At 42.0% G+C, this 15,186-nt stretch overlaps 1 protein-coding gene across 1 annotated transcript; it reads left to right on the top strand.

Moving 5' to 3' along the window:
• Window positions 1-12,729: 12,729 nt before the first annotated feature.
• LOC143036207 (uncharacterized) lies at window positions 12,730-14,796 on the top strand. The gene is made up of 4 exons (XM_076203454.1): window positions 12,730-12,741; window positions 13,230-13,364; window positions 13,856-14,053; window positions 14,644-14,796. The coding sequence occupies exons 1-4, from the start codon at window positions 12,730-12,732 to the stop codon at window positions 14,794-14,796; spliced, it is 498 nt and encodes a 165-aa protein (XP_076059569.1).
• The last annotated feature ends 390 nt before the right edge of the window (window positions 14,797-15,186 follow it).

Genomic DNA, 15,186 nt, shown 5'->3' with positions numbered 1-15,186 from the left:
AAATTATTCTTAAGGTATATTACCACTGTATCTGGACCGTAACAGTGACCAGAGCCGCCCACTTTTCCCCCCAACGCCCAAACTGAACAATGAATTCGCCGCATCTCCGGTCAAACACTCGAACATCTGCTTAAAACACTTATACACCACGCCTTAAGAGTGGACTAGGCGCGCTCTAGGCTATGATCTTTGCTCAATCCGACGCGACCAACTTTCCTTATATTTTTTTCTTCTAAATGTGAATATGGCAACACTTTACTTAAACAGATCTAAATATATTTAATCAGGCAAACCCAAGAAGTTACTGCGGAGGTTACCTTGTATTTGTAGACGGGAGAGCAGTCTGGAACAGTAAAGAAAAGAACACTCACAGAATTAGATTCACCAGTGTAGAAGTAACCTACAATTCTACATTCTAACATTAGGTAATATCTTGAGTTCCTTAAAGATTCACGGTCACTCTATATGCGGGCCTGCACGCGCGTGCACTCTAAACATCGAACGAGATGGTTACAGACACGCTTAACATCGAAGGAGATGATAACGTGTGTTTCTATGTACATTCATATATGAATATATAAGTAAATGTATATATACAGATATACAAATTTCTTTTATTCCCTCTCTCTTAACTCTCTCTTTCTCTGTATCTCTTCCTCTTTTTCTCTATTTCTCTCTATCACTCACTCTCACTCTCACTCTCTCTCTCTCTCTCTCTCTCTCTCTCTCTCTCTCTCTCTCTCTCTCTCTCTCTCTCTCTCTCTCTCTCTCTCTCTCTCTTTCTTTCTCTCTCTCTTTCTCTCTCTCTTTTTCAGAAATCTAATGAATGCAATCGTTCCCATTAACTCGTATTCTGACGACGACAAGACCAAACTTGAGACGTGCTTTTTGGAGCATTTATGCCATCTTGGCCCAGATCACGCCCTAGTGAGTGAGAGTGGGAGGAAGAGGCGGGAGAGGAATGAAAGTAGTTTCCTTGTATAAATACGCGAGTGCAGTTAGACAGGGCATCAGTTTTTGCCTGACCACAAACGCCATGGCGTTGAAGGTGAATATAGGGTCCCCTGGTTAGCCCGTTTTCAGAAAATCGGTTAAGGTTTAAGTATTCGTTCATGCGACTGATAGAAATACTCTGGAAGAGCTGACAACTACGTTCATTGAATCTTGAAATTTGCTTGTACAGAGAACTGGGAAATCTATCGATGTTAAGAAAAGCCATATATACTACTGCATGGTAAAATGGGACCAGACTTAACTCTAAAACATGGGTTCCTGAGATTAAAATTCTAAGATAGTTCAATTGATTATTGGATATAAGAAATAACTGCAATTACTGACTTATTAAGAAATATGTACATGGATATATATATATATATATATATATATATATATATATATATATATATATATATATATATATATATACATATATATACATATATATATATATATATATATATATATATATATATATGTATATATATATATGTATGATGGAATTGTAAGATATGTTTTGGATAAATGTGTTAACTATTTTAATACTGTTGACAAGAAACCGTATTGGAATTGTACGCCATGGTGACATAAGACATCTATTTTAATCGCGCTTATTAAATACTATTCTAATTGACTAGATAACAGCATCAAAGGTTTAAAATTCATTGATGAAGATGTCGACAGACTGACTATAGCTGCATTTCTCTTTCTCTGACAGAGCTTCATACTGCTCAGCGTTGTCACCACGGCGTTGGCAGACTTCCCCGGTTACTCCCCCCCTCCTCCACCTCCGCCACCTCCCCCAGGCCCGCCGAGTTACTACGCTCCACCTGTTCCAGCCCCACCACCACCGGTACAATAAGTATTGCCTTTTCTTCATTTATGTGTGTTTGTAATATCTTTAAGTACATATATATAATGTGCATGTCAATATATGCACGTTATATCATTGCTATCACTATCATCATTATCATTATCAATATACTTATTTCTTAACTACACACATATATACCTATATACATACATACCTTTCATACATGCACACATGCATACATAAATACATACATACGTACATAAATACATACATACATACATACATACATACATACATACATACATACATACATACATACATACATGCAAACATACGTACATACATACATGCATACATACATACATACATACATACATACATACATGTATACATACATACATACATACATACATACATATATGCATACATTCATACATACATGCATTCAAACATACCTACATTCAAACATACAAACATAAATGCACACATATATAAGCAAATGAAACATGATCAACGTTGCAGCCACCAGCGCAGTATAGTTTCGAGTGGGCTGTCAAGGACGACGCTTCCGGCAACGACTTCAACCAAAAGGAGACTCGCGACGGAGACTTCACTGAGGGCTCCTACAACGTCCTCCTCTCCGACGGCCGTATCCAGACGGTCACCTACCACGTCAATGGCGACTCTGGCCTCATAGCTGAGGTCACCTACGAGGGCGAAGCAACACCCCCTCCCCCTGTATACACTCCTCCTCCTCCTCCCCCTCCCCCTGTATACACTCCTCCTCCTCCCCCTCCCCCTGTATACACTCCTTCTCCCCCTGTATACACCCCTCCTCCTCCCCCTCCTCCCCCTCCTCCCCCTGTATACACCCCTCCTCCTCCCCCTCCTCCCCCTCCTCCCCCTCCATATAACTTTTATGGACATCCCACTAGAAAATAGTGGTCCCAAATAATATCTGGAAACGCTCAGGTGTATCGAAGTAACCCATTATGTGACAAACGAGTCCAAATATTCGAGTGTCTTTAAGCAAGATTTACTCTACTTCTTCCAATAAAATAAAAATGATACTAGTGCCTTTCATTTTCTTCAAATTCACCCATGGTTTTCACTCAGGACGCAATCACCATAATTCGCTCGATCAAATGCGTTGTACACCCCCATCGGCTGGTGCATTATTCTGCTTCTTCCAATAACATTTGGCAGACTGGACTTTTTAAACATATATACTTAATTGATATTTGTCCTATTTTTTCCTGGTATAGTGAAAGTATACACGCCCTCCTCTAGTCCTCACAACATCAATAGCCAATCCATTGTGTTTCACAGATGTTCTCTCTGGTATACCGAAAAGAAACAACCACGAGGTACGACTCACTTCACAATGCCTCTGGCTTCGCTCACGGATATGGCGGATGGAAGCCGCCGGAGTCACTGACAACCTCGGCGCCCAAAGAAGAGCATCTTCTATGGCGATGAGTGGACGTCGAACATAGAAATTTTCTCCGCAACCGAAGGTGCCAGCCGTCCTCCCTCCACACACGAAGCTACCAGTCGTTCTGTTCCGGGGAATCTTCTCGGCACACAACCCTTGGTGAATCTACACATTCAAGACTCGGTCCCGTGAGCCGCTCATTTAGAAACAGAAATTGACTCCGTGAGCCACGCTTTTCTCCTGTAATAAACTTTTTTGACCTTTCCGGTGTTTTTCTACCAGGTAGGTCCTGCCTAGCGAATCAAAATTCATTCTCTAGGATTGAGACTAGAACTGCGCAGCGTAGTCAAGGATGTGTCTAGCTATCGCTAGATAGAGTTTGATGAATAGATATGTACTTTTGTTTGTAACTGTCCTAGTAATAATTCCAAATGCTCTGTTAGCCATATTTCTGGGATTAATGCATTGTATTCTAGAATTAAGATGAGGACTCACACATTTTTCTTATTTGTATATACATACGTTTAACACTCGGTACGTTTACATTTTGAAATCCAATTGGCATTTCACCTACCATACACTTTATCAAGATATTCCTGCATGATCCCGGCGTCATCCTCGGACCTAATATGGTGTAGTATTTTATCGTCACCAACATATTTACTAAAACCACCATGAATTCCAATGTCCATGTCGTTTATAAACATAATGAACAATAAGGAACCCTAAACTGAGCCCTGGGGAACTCCACTGGTAACACTAACCCATTCGGAATTTGACCTGTTAATGGTGTGAAGTGATTGCCTCTCCAAGAGCGTCACACTTTAGTCTTATGCCTTGAGAAAAAGTACATTGTTGGGCGAGAAGATGGGTCATGAAAGAAAAACCATTACAAAGTGATATCCTGGCTGTTTTCGCCACACGGTGTAGTCAAATTGGCGTGTGAGAAGCCAAAAGACTCTTGACAGAAGCGGCGCAAGAGCTAGGAGTCTCCAGGCAGACCTGATGGCAATGGGTCGACCAATGGCAGGACGAGGGTGACATAGCAACAAAATCATGATGTGAAAGGTCAAAAGTGTCAAGCTGTCACGAAGAAGAACTAATTACTGCTACTGTAAGGGAGAGATACATGATAGCATTATGCCAGAAAACAAGTCAAAGTCAAAGTTCAAGATAACTGTTTAGTTTACAGAATACCATGTAAAAGCTGCCCCATTAGTTACTATGGTGAAAATAGCAAGGGAATACAAAAGCGTACAATGGAACATAAAAATGAAGTCAAAACCTACCAGTGGTACATATCGACAACTATCGCCACCTGACGGATTGGGAGAAAACTGAAGTGCTCCATAATGGACTTGACAAAAGGGAAAGGAGGACAATTCAGACAGCGTACATTACTTCACACCCATGTAGCAATCATCGGCACGATTTTGTCAAGATAGCGAGGGTAGCAAGCAGCTTAATTCTCCAAGAAACCAGACGAAAGCGAGATGAAAACATTGACTGGGAAGGAACGGGGTGAGCTGTGTGAATATAAAAGTTATCAATGTCTTACATGTGTACACTCTGAAGAAGTCCTAGTTGGACGAAACGTCGGTAATAAAACCTCAACGGATTCTTGTCGTTTAAATTCACCACCCTACCACTCATTCTGTCTTTACACCTCAGTATAATTCATACATATATATATATATATATATTTATATATATATATATATATATATATATATATATATATATATATATATGTGTGTGTGTGTGTGTGTGTGTGTGTGTGTGTGTGTGTGTGTGTGTGTGTGTGTGTGTGTGTGTGTGTGTGTGTTTATTCACTTGGTCACTTGGTCTTTGGTCTTTGGATCACGTGTTGGACTCGTGATCGACAGCTATTTCCCTCTTGCAAGAGAGCTCAGAGCTCGTAGGTTCGATCTATGAGTAATGCTATGACCTTGCACACACGCACATCCCGAACTCCCCGCCCACGAGAGTTGGAGTAACACCCCTCAGCGCTGCGATACTGATATTATTTCAGCCCCGGGCGAGAGTCGAACCCGGACCTTCGTAGTGGCAGGCCAGAGCTCTAACCACAGCGCCATGAGAGGTGTGTGTGTGTGTGTGTGTGTGTGTGTGTGTGTGTGTGTGTGTGTGTGTGTGTGTGTGTGTGTGTGTGTGTGTGTGTGTGTGTGTGTGTGTGTGTGTGTGTGTGTGTGTGTGTGTGTATTTTATCTTCGATGTTCAGCGTGTCTGTTATCATCCCCTTCGATGTTCGGCGTGAACACGCGCGCACGCACGCATATGGAGTTAGCGTGAATCCTCAAGCAAATCAAGATATCCCCTATTCTTCCGGAAATTGTTCCCAAGGTGTATTACCACTGTATCTGGACCTTATCAATGATCAGAGCCGCCAACTTTTCCACCCAACGCCCAAACCGAACAATGATTTCGCCGCATCTCGGGTCACACACCCGAACATCTGCTTAAAACACCTACACACTACGCCTTAAGAGTAGACTAGGCGCGATCTAGGATGTGATCTTTCCTCAATGCGACGCAACCAACCTTCCTTATATTTTTCTAAATGTGAAAATGGCAACACTCTACTTGTACGTTTCTAAATATATTTAATCTGGCAACCCCCAGAGGTTACTGCGGAGGTTACTTTGCATTTGTAGACGGGAGAGCAGTCTGCAGCATTAAAGAAAAGAACACTCAAAGAATTCAATTCACCAATGTACTAGTAACCTACAACTCTACATTCTAACATTAGGTAATATCTTGAGTTCCTTGAAGATTCACGCTCATTCTACATGCGTCCCTGCACGCGCGTGCACTCTAAACATCGAACGAGATGATTATAGACACGATTAACATCGAAGGAGATGATAACAGGTGTGTTTCTATGTGTATTCATATATAAGTATATAAGTAAATGTATGTATACACATATACATATTTTTATATCCCCTCTCTCTTAACTCTCTCTCTCTCCCTCTTTTTCTCTATTTCTCCCTATCTCTCACTCACTCTCACACTCACTCACTCTCACTCTCTCTCTCTCTCTCTCTCTCTCTCTCTCTCTCTCTCTCTCTCTCTCTCTCTCTCTCTCTCTCTCTCTCTCTCTCTCTCTCTCTCTCTCTCTCTCTCTCTCTCTCTCTCTCTTTATCTCTCTCTCCCTCTCTTTCAGATATCTAACAAATACAATCGTTTCCATTAACTCATATTCTGACGACGACAAGACCAAATTTGAGACGAGCTTTTTGGAGCATTTATGCCATCTAGGCCCAGATCACGCCCTAGAGAGTGAGAGTGGGAGGAAGAGGCGGGAGAGGAATGAAAGTAGTTTCCTTGTATAAATACGCGAGTGGAGATAGACAGGGCATCAGTTTTTGCCTGACCACAAACGCCATGGCGTTGAAGGTGAATATAAGGTCCCCTGGTTAGCCCGTTTTCAGAAAATCGGTTAAGGTTTAAGTATTCGTTCATGCGACTGATAGAAATACTCTGAAAGAGCTGACAACTACGTTCATTGAATCTTGAAATTTGCTTGTACAGACAACTGGGAAATACTTTCACATCTATGGAAAAGCCATAGATACTACTGAATGGTAAAATGGGACCAGACTTAACTCTAAAACACGGGTTTCTGAGAATCAGACATAACTGTAATTACTGACTTACTAAGAAATATGTATATTCATATATGTATGTATATATATATATATATACATATATATATGTATATATATATATATATATATATATATATATATATGTATATATATATATATATATACAGTATATATAAGGGAAGAATGTCAGATATATTTTGGATAAATATGTTAACTATTTTATTACTGTTGACAAGAAACCGTATTGGAATTGTACGCCACGGTGACATAAGATAACTATCTTAACCACGCTTATTCAATACTATTTCAATTGACAAGATAACAGCATCGAAGGTTTAAAATGCATTGATGAAGAAGTCAAAAGACTGACCATAGCTGCATTTCTCTTTCTCTGACAGAGCTTCATACTACTCAGCGTTGTCACCACGGCGTTGGCAGACTTCCCCGGTTACTCCCCCCCTCCTCCACCCCCGCCACCTCCCCCAGGCCCGCCGAGTTACTATGCTCCCCCTGTTCCAGCCCCACCACCACCGGTACAATAAGTATTGCCTTTTCTTCATTTATGTGTGTTTGTAACATTTTTAAGTACATATGTATAATGTGCATGTGAATATATGCACGATATATCATTGCTATCACTATCATCATTATCATTATTGATATAGTTATTTCTTAAATACACACATACACACCTATATACATACATATATACCTACCTTTCATATATACATGCATACAAACATACATACATACATATATACGTACATAAATACAAATATACATACATACATACTTACATACATACATACATACATACAAACATACATATATACATACATATATACATACATACATACATACATACATACATACATACATACATGCATACATACATACATATATACATACATACATATATACGTACAAACATACATACATACATGCATGCATTCAAACATACAAACATAAGTGCACACATATATAAGCAAATGAAACATGATCAACGTTGCAGCCACCAGCGCAGTATAGTTTCGAGTGGGCTGTCAAGGACGACGCTTCCGGTAACGACTTCAACCAAAGGGAGACTCGCGACGGAGACTTCACTGAGGGCTCCTACAACGTCCTCCTCTCCGACGGCCGTATCCAGACGGTCACCTACCACGTCAATGGCGACTCTGGCCTCATAGCTGAGGTCACCTACGAGGGCGAAGCAACACCCCCTCCCCCTGTATACACTCCTCCTCCCCCTCCCCCTGTATACACTCCTCCTCCCCCTGTATACACCCCTCCTCCCCCTGTATACACCCCTCCTCCCCCTGTATACACCCCTCCTCCTCCCCCTCCTCCCCCTCCTCCCCCTCCTCCCCCTCCTCCCCCTCCTCCCCCTCCTCCCCCTCCATATAACTTTTATGGACATCCCACTAGAAAATAGTGGCCCCAAATAATATCTGGAAACGCTCAGGTGTATCAAAGTAACCCATTATGTGGCAAAAGAGTCTAAATATTCGAGTGTCTTTAAGCAAGATATACTCTACTTCTTACAATAAAATAATAATGATACAAGTGTCTTTCATTTTCTTCAACTTCACCCATGGCTTTCACTCTGGATGCAATCACCATACTTTGCGGGATCAAATGCGTTGTACACCCCCATCGACTGGCGCATTATTATTCTTCTTCCAATAACATTTGGCAGACTGATCTTTTCAAACATATATACTTAATTGATATTGTCCTATTTTTTCTGGTATAGTGAAAGTATACACGCCCTCCTCTAGTCCTCACAACATCAATAGCCAATCCATTCTGTTTGACAGATGTTCTCTCTGGCATACCAAAAAGAAACAACCACGAGGTACGACTCACTTCACAACGCCTCTGGCTTCGCTCAGGGATATGGCGGATGGAAGCCACCGGAGTCCCTGACAACCTCGGCGCCCAAAGAAGAGCATATACGGTGTACTACTTTAGCGTCATCAACAAATTTACTAAAACCACCATGAATCCCAATGTCCAAGGATTTTATATACATAATGAGCAATAAGGAACCCTAAACCGAGCCCTAGGGAACTCCACTAGTAACACTAACCCTTTCTAAATTTGACCTGTTAATAGTGTGAAGTGATTGCCTTCCCAAGAGCGTCACACTTTAGTCTCATGCCTTGAGAAAAAGTACATTGTTATGCGAGTAGATGGGTCATGGACGAAGGACCATTACAAAGTGATATTCCGGCCGTTTTCGCCACCCGGTGTAGTCAAATTGGCGTGTGAGAAGCCAAAAGACTCTTGACAGAAGCGGCGCAAGAGCTGGGAGTCTCCAGGCAGACCTGGTGGCAATGGGTCAAGCAATGGCAGGAGGAGGGTGACATAGCAACAAAATCATGATGTGAAAGGTCAAAAGGGTCGAGCTGTCTCGAAGAAGAACTAATTACTGCTACTGTAAGGGAGAGATACATCATAGCATTATGCCAGAAAACTCGTCAAGTCAAAGATCGAGATAACTGTTTAGTTTACAGAATACCATGTAAAAGCTGCCCCGTTAGTTACTATGGTGAAAATAGCAGGGGAATACACAAGCGTAAAATGGAACATAAAAACAACGTCAAAACCAACCAGTGGTACATATCGACAACTATGGCCACCTGACGGATTGGGAGAAAACAGAGTTGCCCCATAATGGACTTGACAAAAAGGAAAAGAGGACAATTGAGTCAGCGTACATTACTTCACTCCCATGTAGCAATCATCGGGACGGTTTTGTCAAGCCAGCGAGGTTAGCAAGCAGCTTAATTCTCCAAGAAACCATACGAAAGCGAGATGATAGCAACATTGACAGGAGAGGAACGGGGTGAGGTGTGTGAATATATAGATTGTCAATGTCTTAAATGGACGAAACGTCAGTAATAAAACTTCAACGGATTCTTGGCGTTTAAACTCACCACCCTACCACTCATTCTGTCTTCACACCTTAGTATAATTTATATATATATATATATATATATATATATATATATATGTGTGTGTGTGTGTGTGTGTATGTATGTATATATATACATATGTGTGTGTGTGTGTGTGTGTGTGTGTGTGTGTGTGTGTGTGTGTGTGTGTGTGTGTGTGTGTGTGTGTGTGTGTGTGTGTGTGTGTGTGTGTGTGTGTGTGTGTGTGTGTGTGTGTGTGTGTCTGTGTGTTTTATCTTCGATGTTCAGCGTGTCTGTTATCCCATTCGATGTTCAGCGTGAACACGCGCACACGCACGCATATGGAGTTAGCGTGAATCTTCAAGCAACTCAAGATATCCCCTATTCTTCCGGAAATTGTTCCCAAGGTATATTACCACTGTATCTGGACCTTAACAGTGACCAGAGCTGCCGACTTTTCCACCCAACGCCCAAACCGAACAATGGTTTCGCCGCATCTCGGGTCACACACCCGAACATTTGCTTAAAACACCTACACATCACACCTTAAGAGTAGACTAGGCGCGGTGTCTGTGATCTTCGCTCAATCCGACTTGACCAACCTTTCTTATATATTTTTTTCTAAATGTGAATATGGCAGCACTCTATTTGTACTGTTGTACATACATATACCAAAGGTTTTTTCCCCTACATGGGGGGTAGCCAAAAAGAAAAAAGGCATAGGAACCACTCCCATCCATTCCGTTTCCCACATATTCCACTCCCCTCCACCCTCCTCCCTCTCTCTTATCTTCGCATCTCCTTGATGACGGGTCATCCCTGCATCCTGTCCACTGCCCTGGGTCAGAAGCAGTGCCGTAAGACACAGCACAAAGTGATATCCCGGCCGTTTTCGCCACCCGGTGTAGTCAAATTGGCGTGTGAGAAACCAAAAGACTACATGGGGGGTAGCCAAAAAGAAAAAAGGTATAGAAATCACTCCCACCCATTCCATTGCCCACATATTCCACTTCCCTCCATCCACCTCCCTCCCTCTTATCTTGGCACCTCCTTGATGACGGGTCATCCCTGCATCCTGTCCACTGCCCTGGGTCAGAAGCAGTGCCGTGAGACACAGCACATCCACGGCAAGGCCGCTTCATAAATTCGGCGACCCCCCCCCCATCTCCGTCCTCTCATGCAGAAAAGGATAAGACGGGGAGAAATCCCTTCTGGCTGTTGTATATATATTAATCTGGCAACCCCCAGAGGTTACTTCGGAGGTTACCTTGTATTTGTAGACGAGAGAGCAGTCTGGAACATTAAAGAAAAGAACACTTGCAGAATTTAATTCACCAATGTAGAAGTAACCTACAACTCTACATTCTAACAATAGGTAATATCTTGAGTTCCTTCAAGATTCACGCTCTATATGCGTGCATGTGCGCACGTGAACTCTAAACATCGAACGAGATGGTTACAGACACGCTTAACGTAGAGGGAGATGATAACAGGTGTGTTTCTATGTGTATTCATATATAAATATCTATATACTAATACGCTTGTAACTATCTATGTGTGTCACGCGGTGACGTCACGGCAACGGAGCCTTCCAAAATTGCTGACGACTGATTGGCTGCGAGCGAAGCGAGAGTGGTGATGTCACGGCAGCGGAGACGACTTATTGGCCGAGAGCGGTGACGTCATGGCAAAAAGGAGACGACTGATTGGCTGCCAGCTAAGCGACAGTGGTGACGTCACGGCAACGGAGACGACTTATTGGCTGACAGCGGTGACGTCACGTCGTTTCAGGGCGTCTGACACGACGTCACGGTGCAAAGGAATCGAAGTAGTTTTATTCTGGCTAAAGACAGACGATTTTATTCACCTATTTATCTCATTCATGTCGCGTTGCTTTCTGAGCTCCTGACAGAACCTCACGAAAATAACTAGATAGATAAATAAATAGATAAATAAATAAATCAATAAACAAATAAACATTATTCAAACGTCTATACAAGTTTAATAATAGGTTACATAAAGATAATCAAACGTCTATAAATGTTTATTGTGACATGACATAAACGATTAAAAGAATTTGATTGACTTTATGATTGACCTAACGAGAAAGAGAAAGAGAGAGAGAGAGAGACGACGAGAGAATTTGACGACAACATCGGGAGACTTTGACGACTCGTTTTGGAGACTGAAGACTCCTTCGGGAGATTTTGAAGACTCCTTCGTAATACTCCAAAGTTGAATAACCGTGGAATTTCCGCGGGTTCTATGTGACATGACATAAACGATTATTTCTTTTTTTATTGCCTTTATGATTGACCTAACGAGAAAGGGAAAGAGAGAGAGAGAGAGAGAGAAAGAGAGAGAGAGAGACGACGGGAGAATTTGACGACAACGTCGGGAGACTTTGACGACTACTTAAGGAGACTGAAGACTCCTTCGGGAGATTTTGAAGACTCCTTCATAAATCCCGTGGAATTCCCACGGGTCCTGCTAGTATAAGTAAATGTATGTATACATATAAACATATTTCTTATATCCCGTCTCTCTTAACTCTCTCTCTCTCTCTCTCTCTCTCTCTCTCTCTCTCTCTCTCTCTCTCTCTCTCTCTCTCTCTCTCTCTCTCTCTCTCTCTCTCTCTCTCTCTCTCTCTCTCTCTCTCTCTCTCTCTCTCTCTCTCTCTCTCTCTCTCTCTCTCTCTCTCTCTTTCTCTCTCTTCCAGAAATCTAATGAATAAAATCATGCCCATTAATTCATATTCTGACGACAAGACCAAATTTAAGACGAGCTTTTTGGAGTATTTATGCCATCTTAGCCCAGATCACGTCGTAGTGAGTGAGAGTGGGAGGAAGAGGCGGGAGAGGAATGAAAGTAGTTTCCTTGTATAAATACGCGAGTGGAGATAGACAGGGCATCAGTTTTTGCCTGACCACAAACGCCATGGCGTTCAAGGTGAATATAGGGTCCCCTGGTTAGCCCGTTTTCAGAAAATCGGTTAAGGTTTAAGTATTCGTTCATGCGACTGATAGAAATACTCTAGAAGAGCTGACAACTACGTTCATTGAATCTTGAAATTTGCTTCTACAGAGAACTGGGAAATACTTTCACATCTATCGATATTAAGAAAAGCCATAGATACTACTGAATGGTAAAATGGGACCAGACTTAACTCTAAAACACAGGTTTCTGAGAATCAGACATAACTGCAATTACTGACTTACTAAGAAATATGTATATTCATATATGTATGTACATATATATATATGTATATATATATATATATATATGGAATTGTACGCCACGGTGACATAAGACAACTATCTCAACCACGCTTATTCAATACTATTTCAATTGACAAGATAAACAGCATCGTAGGTTTAAAATACATTGATGAAGAAGTGAAAGGACTGACCATAGCTGCATTTCTCTTTCTCTGACAGAGCTTCATACTACTCAGCGTTGTTGCCACGGCGTTGGCAGACTTCCCCGGTTACTCCCCCCCTCCTCCACCCCCGCCACCTCCCCCAGGCCCGCCGAGTTACTATGCTCCCCCTGTTCCAGCCCCACCACCACCGGTACAATAAGTATTGCCTTTTCTTCATTCATGTGTGTTTGTAAAATCTTTAAGTACATATGTATAATGTGCATGTGAATATATGCACGATATATCATTGCTATCACTATCATCATTATCATTATTGATATAGTTATTTCTTAAATACACACATACACACCTATATACATACATATATACCTACCTTTAATACATACATGCATACAAACATACATACATATATACGTACATAAATACATATATACATACATACATACTTACATACATACATACATACATACAAACATACATATATACATACATATATACATACATACATACATACATACATACATACATACATACATACATACATACATACATACATGCATACACACATACATATATACATACATACATATATACGTACATACATACATACATGCATGCATTCAAACATACAAACATAAATGCACACATATATAAGCAAATGAAACATGATAAACGTTGCAGCCACCAGCGCAGTATAGTTTCGAGTGGGCTGTCAAGGACGACGCTTCCGGCAACGACTTCAACCAAAAGGAGACTCGCGATGGAGACCTCACTGAGGGCTCCTACTCCGTCCTCCTCTCCGACGGCCGTATCCAGACGGTCACCTACCACGTCAATGGCGACTCCGGCCTCATAGCTGAGGTCACCTACGAGGGCGAGGCAACACCCCCTCCCCCTGTATACACTCCTCCTCCTCCCCCTCCCCCTGTATACACTCCTCCTCCCCCTGTATACACCCCTCCTCCCCCTGTATATACCCCTCCTCCTCCCCCTCCTCCCCCTCCTCCCCCTCCTCCCCCTCCTCCCCCTCCTCCCCCTCCTCCCCCTCCATATAACTTTTATGGACATCCCACTAGAAAATAGTGGCACCAAATAATATCTGGAAACGCTCAGGTGTATCGAAGTAACCTATCATGTGGCAAACGAGTCTAAATATTCGAGTGTCTTTAAGCAAGATTTACTCTACTTCTTCCAATAAAATAATAATGATACAAGTGTCTTTTATTTTCTTCAAATTCACCCATGGCTTTCACTCTGGATGCAATCACCATACTTTGCTGGATCAAATGCGTTGTACACCCCCATCGACTGGCGCATTATTATTCTTCTTCCAATAACATTTGGTAGACTGATCTTTTTAAACATATATATTTAATTGATATTTGTCCTATTTTTCCTGGTATAGTGAAAGTACACACGCCCTCCTCTAGTCCTCACAACATCAATAGCCAATCCATTGTGTTTCACAGATGTTCTCTCTGCCATACCGAAAAGAAACAACCACGAGGTACGACTCGCTTCACAACGCCTCTGGCTTCGCTCACGGATATGGCGGATGGAAGCCGCCGGAGTCACTGACAACCTCGGCGCCCAAAGAAGAGCATCTCCTTCTATGGCGATGAGTGGACGTTGAACATAGAAATTTCCTCCGCAACTGAAGGTGCCAGTCGTTCTCCCTCCACATAGGAAGCTACCAGTCGTTCTGTTCCGGGGAATCTTCTCGGCGCAAAACCCTTGGTGAATCTACACATTCAAGCCGCGGTCCCGTGGGCCGCACATTTAGAAACAGAAATTGACTTCCTGAGTCACGTTTTTCTCCTTTAATGAACTATTTGACCCTTCCGGTGTTAGGTCCTGCCTAGTGAATCAAAATACATTCTATAGGATGGAGACCAAAACTGTGCCGAATAGACAAGGATGTGTCTAGCTATCGCTAGATAGAGTTTGATAAATAGATATGTACTTTTGTTTGTAACCGTCATGGTAATAAGTCCTAATGCCCTGTTAGCCAT

Source organism: Oratosquilla oratoria, chromosome 20 (genome assembly GCF_046742065.1).
Source record: "Oratosquilla oratoria isolate Oo_2021 chromosome 20, ASM4674206v1, whole genome shotgun sequence".
NCBI lineage: Eukaryota > Metazoa > Arthropoda > Malacostraca > Stomatopoda > Squillidae > Oratosquilla > Oratosquilla oratoria.
Note: the sequence above shows the minus strand (reverse complement) of the source record. Positions and strands in the feature narration are given on the sequence as shown.

What these genes read in the sequence shown, in the direction of transcription:
- LOC143036207 (XM_076203454.1), top strand. An exon ending in TTCCAGCCCCACCACCACCG is followed by an intron (nt 13,365 to 13,855) that starts GTACAATAAGTA and finishes TAAACGTTGCAG; the next exon opens with CCACCAGCGCAGTATAGTTT. An exon ending in AGGTCACCTACGAGGGCGAG is followed by an intron (nt 14,054 to 14,643) that starts GCAACACCCCCT and finishes TGTGTTTCACAG; the next exon opens with ATGTTCTCTCTGCCATACCG.